Genomic DNA, 12,400 nt, shown 5'->3' with positions numbered 1-12,400 from the left:
TGTATACAAAAATAGTAAAATTAAAATAAAATCTATATAATCTACCCTACCTTGAAAGTAGTTGCTAAAAGAAAATTACATATTAATGTATTCTCAAGGACAAAAATGACACTAGGATTTATCCACTGTTTGGGTTACCCTGCCTTGCTTTTTTCTAGAGTAAAAATAATCTAGTATTGTCTATCTTTATTAATAAACTATATATTTTATCTAGGTCCTTGAAGGGAAGGGTCTTCAAATAATCTAAACAAGTATGTACTCTATAATAATAAAGATGATGCTGTTAAAAAAATTTTGAGAGAGAAAAATAAAGCAAAATAGCTAGAAACTCATCTGCAGTGAGTCAGTAAGTGATTCAAGAATGAAAATATTTAAATGTTAGTTTGAGGTATAAAGTAAGTAACTGTAACTATGAAGTTCATTAGTACTATAACCCCAAATCAACAATGAAATAGCATTTTAAATGGCAACCCACTCCAGTGTTCTTGCCTGGAGAATCCCAGGGACAGGGGAGCCTGGTGGGCTGACGTCAATGGGGTCGCACAGAGTCGACATGACTGAAGTGACTTAGCAGCATTACCTCTATACCTCTCCCCACTGTTTGGGTCTTTTAGCCCAGTTCTGCCTTACAAGCTTCTCTACTTAGCTTGGATCTCATGGTCAATAACTTCAACAGTCTCCCTTGCATGTTTAATTTTCTCCTTGTTCATCCATCTTCAACACAATCTGTCTTTGCTTTTGTTCCTGGCTGCAGAACACTGCCAGAGAAAATTTATGTAAAACATGCAGATTATACATTTATGAGTTCCAATCTCAAATGAGGTTCTGCTCAGCAGTTCTTTCACTTATTTATCCTCAAGCACTTTGCTTTCCCAATCCCCACAGTGTTTAAAACAAACTTCATTACTTTCATGTTCCCTAGCTTACCTCCAATCTCATGCTCAAAAAGTAACTATCTACCACATAGCAATAAAATTAAGTCCTCAGATATGACTTCTTCCATTCATACCCTAACATACCTAATTCTCACCTATACACAACTCCTAAACTTTCCGAGTACAGTATAAGATGTCTGCTCTTTTCCAGAGCTAATCCCCAAACCTGTTGTTCTTGATGTCATTTTTCCACTCCAGGGCCTTGTTCTATGAATTATTTCCTGACTCTCCTATTGTCAATTTTACCAACTGATCAAAAAAAAAAAAAAAAAGTCAAGTACTAAAGTTCTTTCCTTCAGCTCTATCTATTCAAGCTAACTTGTTTTCTCTCTCTTCACTGGCAAACCTCTATTCTCTTTCTTGTCTACCTCCTTAGCAATCCATCTTTCATCTTCACCACTTATTTGGCTCTGGAAAAGGTGAGAAATGACTTGATTTCTAAATTCAGTTGCTTATATTCAGCATTCCTGCTCTCAAAAGTCAGCGAACGTAATAAAGGTAGACAGAATGAAAGAATTAGAAATATCACTATTTGTAATGCTCCAGTGCAATGGCTGATTCAAGTAAAGGTCATTAATGCAGATGCTAAAATCATAAGTTTAAAAGATTGTTAGGAACATGATATTTACATGGCCACAAAGTATCACAAAGTCAATCATGCATTAAATAGTAGAGATCTGTCAGTTCTTACCAAGTGATCAAGCTGGAGTCACCAACAGAGGACAGCCTGGTATTAGGTGTCTCTGAAAGTTATGACCAACCTTGATAGTATATTAAACAGCAGAGACATTACTTTGCCAACCAAGGTCCGTCTAGTCAAGGCTATGGTTTTTCCCGTGGTCATGTATGGATGTGAGAGTTGGACTGTGAAGAAAGCTGGTCGCCGAAGAATTGATGCTTTTGAACTGCGGTGCTGGAGAAGACTCTTGAGTCCCTTGTACTGCAAGGAGATCCAACCAGTCCATTCTAAAGGAGATCAATCCTGGGTGTTCATTGGAAGGACTGATGCTAAAGCTGAAACTGCAATACTTTGGCCACCTCATGAGACGAGTTGACTCACTGGAAAAGACTCTGATGCTGGGAAAGGTTGGAGGCGGGAGAAGGGGACAACAGAGAATGAGATGGCTGGATGGCATCACCGACTCTGTGGACATGAGTTTGAGTGAACTCCGGGAGTTGGTGATGGACAGGGAGGCCTGGCGTGCTGTGATTCACGGGGTTGCGGAGAGTCGGACATGACTGAGCGACTGAACTAACTAACTAAGTAAATGTGATAAACTGAACTGAACTGAATGTGATAAAGGGGAGAAGGCAATAGTAACCCACTCCAGTACTCTTGCCTGGAGAATCCCATGGACAGAGGAGCCTGTTGGGCTGCTGTCCACGGGGTCACACAGAGTTGGACACGACTGATGCGACTTAGCAGCAGCAGGAACGTGATAAAGTGATAGGTATATACATATATCACCTGTTTTGTATTCTCATCAGAAGTATTCTACCAATATTGAAACATAAAAAGAGTAATTCAGAATATGGAATATACCTGAGGACAAACACCTCTACTTTACAAACGCTAAACCCAAGAAGAAAGGAAGACAATGAGACTAGTCCACACTGAGAAAGACTGAAGAGACATAGAAGCCAAATGCAATGTATGACTCTTGACTGAATCTTGCACTAAAGGGAGAAAAAAATCTGTAAAGAATTTCGGAACAAATAGAATTTAAGTATGGACTATAAGTTGAATAATGTTATTGAGCAATTGTTGATATTATTAGGTATCATGATGGTATTGTGGTTATATAAGAAAATGTCCCTGTAACTGGGAGATACATGCTTAAGTATTAAGAATGAAGCACTGTAATATCCATATCCTGTTACCAGGTTTGGCAAAAGGTGTGTGTGTTCATTCTACTATTCTTTTGACTTTTTCGTGAATTTAAAACTTTTCAGTAATAATAATATGAATCAATGGACCAATGAAGGCTTACTAAGAACTTATCTGAAGATAAGCAGAAATGAGTCAGTTAGATGAAGGGGAGAAAGAGTGTGATAAGGAGAACCCTTCAGGAATAGGGACTAGTAAGTACAAGGGTCTGCAGGGAAGAGAGAGCCTACTGTCAGAAATCACAAGTAATTCAATCTGTTTATTTAAGGGGAACAGGGAGTTGTGGAGAGTCACTAGACTAGAGAGAGAAATTGGGAAAAGAACTTAAATGAATTTATAAATTTGCTAAAGCAATAAGGAATATGGATTTCATCATGAGGATAAAAAAAAATCACAGAAACAAATTAACTGAGGAATGATATAATCAAATTTTCCCTTAAGAAAGATCACTGTAACACTGAGAATGGACTGGAGAGGACTAAATCTAGAAGAGATGAAATAGGAAACTTGTAATAATGTAGGTGAGAGATGACAATAGCCTAAACTCAGATAATAGTAGAGAAGATGGAGAAAACTGGATGGATTTTATATTTTCTCTATTTCTAACTGCTTGTCAGTATTCCATACCCAAATCTGTAACTGTTTACTGGGTGTATCTTTACCTGCAAGTCTCAGAGACACCTAAAGTTCAAGATATCCAAAACTTAAATTCACTATCTTTATCCACCCTTCTCTACCTTCCTTTTCTATCTAGCTTACCAAGCTAAAGACAAATAGGGCCAACTTAACTCTTTGACCTCTCTACATTCTTCAATTTCTACACCAACTTGAATTGTCCTATGGACTCTACTCTTAATCAGAAATCCAGCCCTTGCTCTCCATTCCAACTGACAGTGCTGTAGCTTAGGATTTTATTTAGCCAAACTGAAAAACAAAACAAACCAGGTCACAAACTTTCTTGATAACTATTATGATTTCAAAATTATTCACTCCATAGGAGAAAAACATTATAAAACATGATGCATTACCACAATATTCATACACAAACACCCAATCTCTGAACTTAGTTTTAATAAAAAGCTAACTAGTTGAATATAAATTATTCAAATCAATAGCATTTATGACATGAAAATTTGCCCCCACTTCCTACAATCTGATTGTTTTTCTTTGGCCATGCCAGCTGTGGCTTGCAGGATCTCAGTTCCCCAACAACTGAACCTGGGTCACAGCAGTGAAAGCCTGGAATCTTAACCACTAGACCACCAGGGAACCCCCTATAATCTGATTATTTTTTAAGTTCACCATGAAGTGAAAGTGAGAGGGAAGTCCCTCAGTCGTGTCTGACTCTGCGACCCCATGGACTGTAGCCTGCCAGGCTCCTCCATCCATGGGGTTTTCCAGGCAAGAATACTGAAGTGGGTTGCCATTAAAGTCCACCATGCTTTTGAATAAATCTTACCAATACCACAACATGACTTATTTTGAATACTGTCTCCAACCATTCTACCCTCATGCTGTCCAAAAAAATCTCACTGGATAGTTGGAACTCTGTTTTATCTGCAGTTTTACTTTTGTATGATTGTGAAGGAAAACTGACCAGTTTAACAAAATTCTAAGATTACATTTCTCCCCATTCATTTCAAGTATTTCAGTTAATCCAATTCTAAATGCACAACAATGGACTACTAAACATACAGAAAAATCAAAACATCTCTTTATTGTATAAAAAAGGATGTTGAAAAATAATAAAGAAACAAATTTAGAAATAAATGAGATTTTACAAATAGTGGATAGGTTTAAAACCCCTATGTCTTCAATTAAATCCTCACATGTGAAAAGCAATTACCAGTGGTAGAAAAATTCTTCTAGAGAAAAGGAAGGTATGAATAATAAATGAAGGCAGAAGGAATTATTCCCAATAAGGGAAATGATCCAGGATAACTATAGTTTACTCTTGGTAAGGTCAAAACTTTTTGTATAAGGCACTTCTGAAATTTTTAATTCTTATACATTTTTTATGGCTTTTCAAACACCATATTTTGAAAGCAAGGTAATCTTTCCTTGATGACTCAATTTCACCATTTTAATAATCTGTTTTATATTATGTTGTAATGGTGATGCCCTCAGGTGCTACTGAAGGAAGTCAGTCTGTCCCTAGGTGAAAGAGCTTCAAATTATGGTGATAATACTAGCTCCAATATTTTGGCCACCTGATGTGAAGAACTGACACTTTGGAAAAGACCCTGATGCTGGGAAAGATTGAAAGCAGGAAGAGAAGGGGATTACAGAGGATAAGATGGTTGGATGGCATCACCAAATCGATGGACATGAGTCTGAGCAAACTCAGGGAGTTGGTAATGAACAGGGAAGCCTGGTGAGCTGCAGTCCATGGGCCTGCCAAGAGTCAGACATGACTGACTGACTGACTGAATTGAACTGACTAGTTCTTTCACTAGTTTGTTATCAATGTATTTTTAGAACTCTCTTCTCCCTAGAGAGGTTTTCAGCAGTTACTTCTCTGCCTTGCTTTCTATATTCATACTTCAGCACCATCTATATCCTTTTCTAATTTGAATCTTCTTAAACAAGTAACTCTTTTTTTAATTAATTGAAGCATAATTAACATACAACATTATATTAGTTTCAGGTACAAGGGAGATCGATCCTGGGTGTTCATTGGAAGGACTGACGCTAAAGCTGAAACTCCAATACTTCGGCCACCTCATGCGACGAGTTGACTCACTGGAAAAGACTCTGATGATGGGAAAGGCTGGGGGCGAGAGGAGAAGGGGACGACCGAGAATGAGATGGCTGGATAGCATCACCAACTCTGTGGACATGAGTTTGAGTGAACTCCAGGAGTTGGTGATGGACAGGGAGGCCTGGCGTGCTGTGATTCATGGGGTCACGGAGAGTCGGACATGACTGAGCAACTGAACTGAACTGAACTGAACTAACTCATATAGTATTTTATAGCTGACATTGCATCTTAACATATTACCTCATTTAATTCTCACAATAACTTTAAAATACAAAAATTACCACTATTCCTACCTTATAGATGAGAAAACTGAGGCTCAGAAAGATTAATTTATCTAAAAAAGTCATAAGGCTGGTAAATAACAAAAGTGATTCCAAATTTTCAATCTCCTTTCATCACCAAATTAAACTTGCTACAAAGAAATTAAATAAGAGTCAAAAGTGAGGCGTAGGACTTCCCTGGTGGTACTGTGGTAAAGGGGGCTTCCCCAATGGCTCAGACACTAAAGAACCTGCCTGCAATGCAGGAGATCCAGGTTCAAGCCCTAAGTCGGGAAGAACCCTGGAGAAGGGAATGGCTATCCACTCTAGTATTCTTGCCAGAAGAATCCCATGGACACAGAAGCCTGGCCCCGTGAAGATCCCACATACCTTTGGGGCAACTAAGCCCATGCTCCACAACTACCGAGCCCATATTCTGCAACTACTGAAGCCTGTTCACCTAGAGCCTATGCTCCACAATAAGAGAAGCCACTGCAGTGAAAAGCCTGCGAACCACAATGAAGAGTAGAACTGCTCACTGCAACTAGAGAAAGCCTGCATGCAGCAATCAAGACTAGCACAACCAAAAAGAAAGAATTTTTTCAAAAAGTGGGGCCAATAAGAAAAAGATGAGATTCATGAGTTAGCTTGGAATTTTTCTGCATCATAAATATACATTATTAATTAATTAAAACACAGCTTACTTCTCTTCCTTGGCAGTTGAAGCTACCAGGAAAAAAAAATAATCTAGGTAAAGAAAATACTATTTATCTATTTTCAATTCAAAAACCTATGTAACAGTAATGAACAAGTCAAAACATAATAGCTCAAATCTCAATAAAATAAGGCTGCCATTTTCAGAAAGAAAATCAATTCTTTTACTTCAGATTTGAAGACAATTAAGCAGACTAACCAAATATCTGCATTATGTCACAGATTTTTCCCTCACTGCCTCCTCTTGCAAAGAGAGAGAACTGCCAGAGGACCTAAAGTTTAATCTTACCCACCAAACAGTGCCCAATGAGAATATTTTCCCATCTGGTGGAAGTCAGGAACATCAGCTCAGGCCCTTACCAGAATCATGCAAACCACAGGATTAGAACATTACTGATATTTAGGGTCAGATAATTCTTTGTTGTGTGTGTCAGGAGGTTGGGGGTGGGGGGAGGCAGGATGGAGTAGGATATGTCTTGCACATTATAGGATATTTAGCAACATCCCTGGCTAGAGGCCAATGCCACCCAACCCTCAGCTATGACAATGAAAAATGTCTTTGGACATTTCCAAATATCCCTCGGAGGGCAAAACTGCCCCTCTTTGAGCACCACTGATTTAAAAGTTAGTGCCCTAGGTCTTGAAAAAGGAGGCCTCCAACCAGCCCTGTATAATTTTTTTTTTAATTGTGTTTCTAAAATGTGGCTTTTTAAAAAATTAAGATGGTAACAGTACAAAAAGATACCTAAATAATATATATGTCATCCTCCTTTAGTTTAAAGCATTTTATAGGATTTTGTAACATGAACCGCATGTATCGTCCCCTTCCTCCCTCCATCCCAAAGATGGGGAAATGTCCAGTTCTCTCACTACTCTGTTAGTAAAATGTCAAATACATACATCCCTACATATGTACATACTTATGGACACATAAGATCTTAACAGTTCTAACTCGCAAATCCCCATTTCTTGCTTTACATGGTCACACTGTGGTTCTTAAGTCATGTGTCCTAGAGATTCAAGCTTCCACTCCAGATTTCCTCATCGAGTTCCTGCCATCTATTTGTGAAGGAAGTAGGAAGTAAGCAGATACCTTTAACATCTTTTCAACTCTAATATCCAATGGCAAAAACACTCCTTCAACTTTTACTTACTGACTCCCAGCTGACTAAACCACCTCCTCAGATCACTGAAGTCATTCATGCTAACTTTTGTCTTTCTCCAGTAGTAATCTATGATGAATACAACCAAACAGGATGTCAACTGTTTAAAATATCACTTTTTAATACCAGTGACCAGTTGATTATTGTCTGACTCAAACTATTCTAAACATGGAAATTAATTTGAAAAGAAAAACTTTTCAGGGAGTAATACTGTATATATGAGTGAACCATAACAGGCAAATATTGAGATGGAAAGTAGATTAGTGGTTGCCTAAGTCCGGAGAAAGCAAGAGAGTTTCAGAAAAACATCTATTTCTGCTTCATTGACTATGCCAAAGCCTTTGACTGTGTGGATCACAATAAACTGTGGAACATTCTGAAAGAGATGGGAATCCCAGACCACCTGACCTGCCTCTTGAGAAACCTGTATGCAGGTCAGGAAGCAACAGTTAGAACTGGACATGGAACAACAGACTGGTTCCAAATAGGAAAAGGTGTACGTCAAGGTTGTATATTGTCACCCTGCTTATTTAACTTATATGCAGAGTACATCATGAGGAATGCTGGGCTGGAGGAGGCACAAGCTGGAATCAAGATTGCTGGGAGAAATATCAATAACCTCAGATACGCAGATGACACCACCCTTATGGCAGAAAGTGAAGAGGAACTCAAAAGCCTCTTGATGAAAGTGAAAGAGGAGAGTGAAAAGGTTGGCTTGAAGCTCAACATTCAGAAAACAAAGATCATGGCATCTGGTCCCATCACTTCATGGGAAATAGATGGAAAAACAGTGGAAACAGTGTCAGACTTTGTTTTTTTGGGCTCCAAAATCACTGCAGATGCTGACTGCAGCCATGAAATTAAAAGACGCTTACTCCTTGGAAGGAAAGTTATGACCAACATTGATAGTATATTAAGAAGCAGAGACATTACTTTGCCAACCAAGGTCCGTCTAGTCAAGGCAATGGTTTTTCCTGTGGTCATGTATGGATGTGAGAGTTGGACTGTGAAGAAAGCTGATCGCCGAAGAACTGATGCTTTTGAACTGTGGTGCTGGAGAAGACTCTTGAGAGTCCCTTGGACTGCAAGGAGATCCAACCAGTCCATTCTAAAGGAGATCAATCCTGGGTGTTCACTGGAGGGACTGATGCTAAAGCTGAAACTGCAATACTTTGGCCACCTCATGCAACGAGTTGACTCACTGGAAAAGACTCTGATGCTGGGAAAGGTTGGGGGCGGGAGGAGAAGGGGACGACGGAGAATGAGATGGCTGGATGGCATCACCGACTCTGTGGACATGAGTTTGAGTGTACTCCGGGAGTTGGTGATGGACAGGGAGGCCTGGCGCGCTGTGGTTCATGGGGTCGCGGAGAGTCGGACACGACTGAGCGACTGAACTGAACTGAACTGAACCGAAGTCCGGGGTTAGGGTGGAGTGCGGAGAATGGGGAGTAACTGCTAATGGACAGAGGTTTCTTTTTGGGGTGATGAAAATGTTCTAAAATTAGATTATGGTAATGGTTGCACAACTATGTAAATAATCTAAAAATGGATGAATTTAACACTTTAAATAAGTGTACTTTACTCAATAAAGATTGTAAAAAGCTTACAGCAGAAAAAGAATTTTAATCAACTCTTATTGATAGGAAAGGAATGTGATTAAGAACAAATTCTGCAAAGTTTCCCATTTCAAGAGTTGTGTAAGATATGATATTAATTCTGACATAAAAACTTAATATCTATCCAAAAATTAACTCTTTCAGAAAATAAACAAATACAAATTTAATCATCTTTTCCTAATAAACTTTGGATAACGCAATGAAAAACATTTCAGAAAGCCAAATGTTAGGATAACAATACCTAAGACCAAAATACATTAATATCATCATCAACAACAAAACAGGGACAGTCTTTATAGTTTTGTTGTAGTGCACTCTTTATAAAGAAAACCATAGAGATATTTTTAATTGTAATGTCTGTCCAGATAACGCAATAATTCTAAAATTAACAGAGTATCATTTTAAAATAGCCAAATCACAATAAAATGGCAAACATCTAATCCCTTAGACCACAACTATCAAGCATCCAAAATTTGCACACACTGATTTTTACCAAAACCTATCATAAGCAATGATGACAACTATGAACAATCAAGTAATATCTATTTCTAGGAAATCAGAATCTGACTGCAATCAAACAAATCCCATCATTCCATCTTAGAAGTCATTAAGGCTCTCAAGCTACTTTTCCAAATAGAACACTTCATCAGATATAAAAGTTAACCTGAATGTCCGTCAAAATCTGCAATTTAAGTTACCACAATAACATTTCTCAGTACACTATCATGACATCACTTGCCTTTTTAAAGCATTTACTATTAACACTGCCCTGGGGTTTGACAAATCAGACACAGAACCAATTAAAACAAAACACAAAAACATTCCAGCTGAATTCTTCGAAAGTAAAGAGAGCCTAAATAAAGACCAAAATAAAGCTAGTTAATGGGGAACTCTTAAAAGCAAATTGCAACCCGGGTCAGCCAAATTTCTAAAAATACCATCCCAAACTCAGCACACGGACAGACCAAGTGTTAATTATAATGGGCAGGCAAAAGTTCCCCTGTCAACGACAGGAGGGCAGGTAAGGCCTGCCTTTGTTTCAGTGCAGAGACGGAAAGATGTATAACTGAAGAAAATTAACTACTGAACAAAATGATTGGGAGCTAAACTGCCAAACTGCAAAACACCGAGTTATTTTCTGGGCTGGCCATCTCGTGGAGGAAAAATGACTTTTTAAATTTAAATCATTCCAGTAGGAGCAAAAAGCTGCTTAAGGGCCCGGCTAGAAAAAGAAAGGGAAAGTTTGGGGGCATCGTCTAAGGAGGGTGGTGGAAGTTCCACAGCCGAAATCCCAAGAGGGGCGAGAGGGGCGAGAGCGGCGTCGCAGCCGCGGGCTAGGGGCGAAGAGTACAGCTGCCGGCCCGGATCCCGGCGGCAGAGTGAGAAGGAAGAGGAGGAGGTGGTGGCGGGAGGAATGGAAGCCTCGGCGCTGGTCAGTTGTGACCGAAACTCCGCCGGCTCAGGCCTGGGAGGAGACAGAGGGGGTGGGGTCTCGGTCCTCCCTCCCCTGAAGTCGGGGCGAGGGTGGGCCGCGAAGCGCTGGGGGCCGCGTGGGGCCGGCCCGACACCTACCTGCGGGTCCCGGGCAGCCGCCCCAGAGCGAGGCCTAGTGCATCGCCGCCGCCTCCAAGCCTCCACGTCGCGCCGAGGCTGCTGCTCCGCGGCCGCCGCCGCCCGGATCCCGGCTGGGCCCGAGCCCGGCTTCCCGCCCCCGCCCCGCGCCGGCTGGCCCTTCGGCCGGGGGAGCACAGGGCCGCCCTCTCGAGCCCAGCTCCGCTCGGGGGTGAGAGGCGGCAGCGGCGGCTCCCTCACGTCTCTCCCGGGTGTCCTGTCAGCCAGCAGTTTCCCCCGGGTCCGCAGCGCCGCCTCCGCCGCTGCTGCCACCGCCTCTCCCACATCCCCGGCCTCCAGAGGAGCCGCCGCCGCCGCCGCCGCCGCGCCGCGACCACTACCCCTAGCGATTCTGCTCCCTGCTCTACTGCTTCTCCTCACCCCGCCCGCCCGCCTCGGTCTGGCTAGGTCCGGGGAGACAGCGCCGGAGGCCGCCGCGAGGCCGCCGCAGCCCCCAGCCCACAATCCACCGCGCGGCTCCAGCGGGGCGGGAGGCCGCGGCCCGGCCCGGGGGGAGCGCTTGCCGTCTTGGGAGAAGGCCGGGCCTGGAGCGGGCGCCGCCGGCGTTACCCCGGAGCGGGGAATACCCCGCGCGGCTGCTCGACGACTCCTCTAATCTCTAATAACCCCCCAGGCAGAGACAGAAACGCAGGCTGAACTCGACTTTTCCCTACGACCCCTGCCCCACCCCCAAGTGCTCTCGGCTGCAGCCAGGTGCCGCTTGCCGCCTTCCCGGGTCGGTATGCGACCCCTCAGGGTGGCCCTCGACCAACCACACCAAACATCCCTCAATCACCCAGCACCTATTAAAGTAGATACTTCCACAACATTCCACCTCTCCTTTCACCCCTTTAAAGTGAAGGCTGTTCAGAGTTTGCCGGTTAAGTGTCCTTTGAAAGGTTTAAGGTCACCCCCTCCCCAACAATCCACTGGACTCTGGAAACAGTGCACTCCCTATGGAGGCCTTCTCCCACCAAATCCCAAGTTTTGCCCTAGTTCCGGGCCTTCCTCTCAGGCACCTATCATACTTCCCTAGCCGTGAAATCAGTTGTTCCTACTCTGACTGAAATACTTGAAGAGTGTGTGTGTGTGTGTGTGTGTGTTATTAATACCTCCTCACTATGATTCTCAACAGTAATCCAATTTAGCCTGGTTTCGGAGGGCTGGTGATCTTAATCCAGTTAATAAAATCCACAAGAAAGAGAATGTATTAGGATACTTTTTAAAAGAGCGAAAAGGGCCTTTTGAATGTGTATTTTATCAAATCAAAAGTGAAAATGTAACTCTTTTCGTGTGTTTTATCAAATCAAAAGTGAAAATGTAACTCTTACCATTGGAGACTGAAAAAAAAAAAGTTTCCAATTTCACTTCTAAGAAGTCATTTTGAAAACTGCAAACATAACTCTTTGTGAAATAGTATTTTACCCACTAAAGAGATAAAGTTGGGGG

The 12,400-nt window shown here is 41.8% G+C and overlaps 2 protein-coding genes across 3 annotated transcripts in view; both read right to left on the bottom strand.

The window, feature by feature from the left end:
• The window catches only part of VPS54 (VPS54 subunit of GARP complex), a 173,638-nt gene that overhangs the window by 100,244 nt on the left and 60,994 nt on the right, over positions 1–12,400 (bottom strand). The gene's annotated exons all lie outside the window — the stretch shown is intronic.
• LOC148776133 (uncharacterized) overlaps positions 1–12,400 on the bottom strand; it is a 72,567-nt gene that overhangs the window by 15,240 nt on the left and 44,927 nt on the right. Inside the window, exons 3-4 of the mRNA XM_088841782.1 lie at positions 10,913–11,563; positions 1,627–2,012 (exon numbers count right to left, since the gene is read on the bottom strand). Of these exons, the coding sequence (XP_088697908.1) occupies positions 1,992–2,012; positions 10,913–11,563 (672 nt within the window). The 3' untranslated portion in view covers positions 1,627–1,991. The remainder of the gene's footprint in view (positions 1–1,626; positions 2,013–10,912; positions 11,564–12,400) is intronic.

Source organism: Moschus berezovskii, chromosome 11, assembly GCF_049115385.1.
Source record: "Moschus berezovskii isolate FMDL1 chromosome 11, NW_MosBer_1.0, whole genome shotgun sequence".
Lineage (NCBI taxonomy): Eukaryota > Metazoa > Chordata > Mammalia > Artiodactyla > Moschidae > Moschus > Moschus berezovskii.
This window is presented reverse-complemented; position numbering and strand designations above follow the sequence as displayed.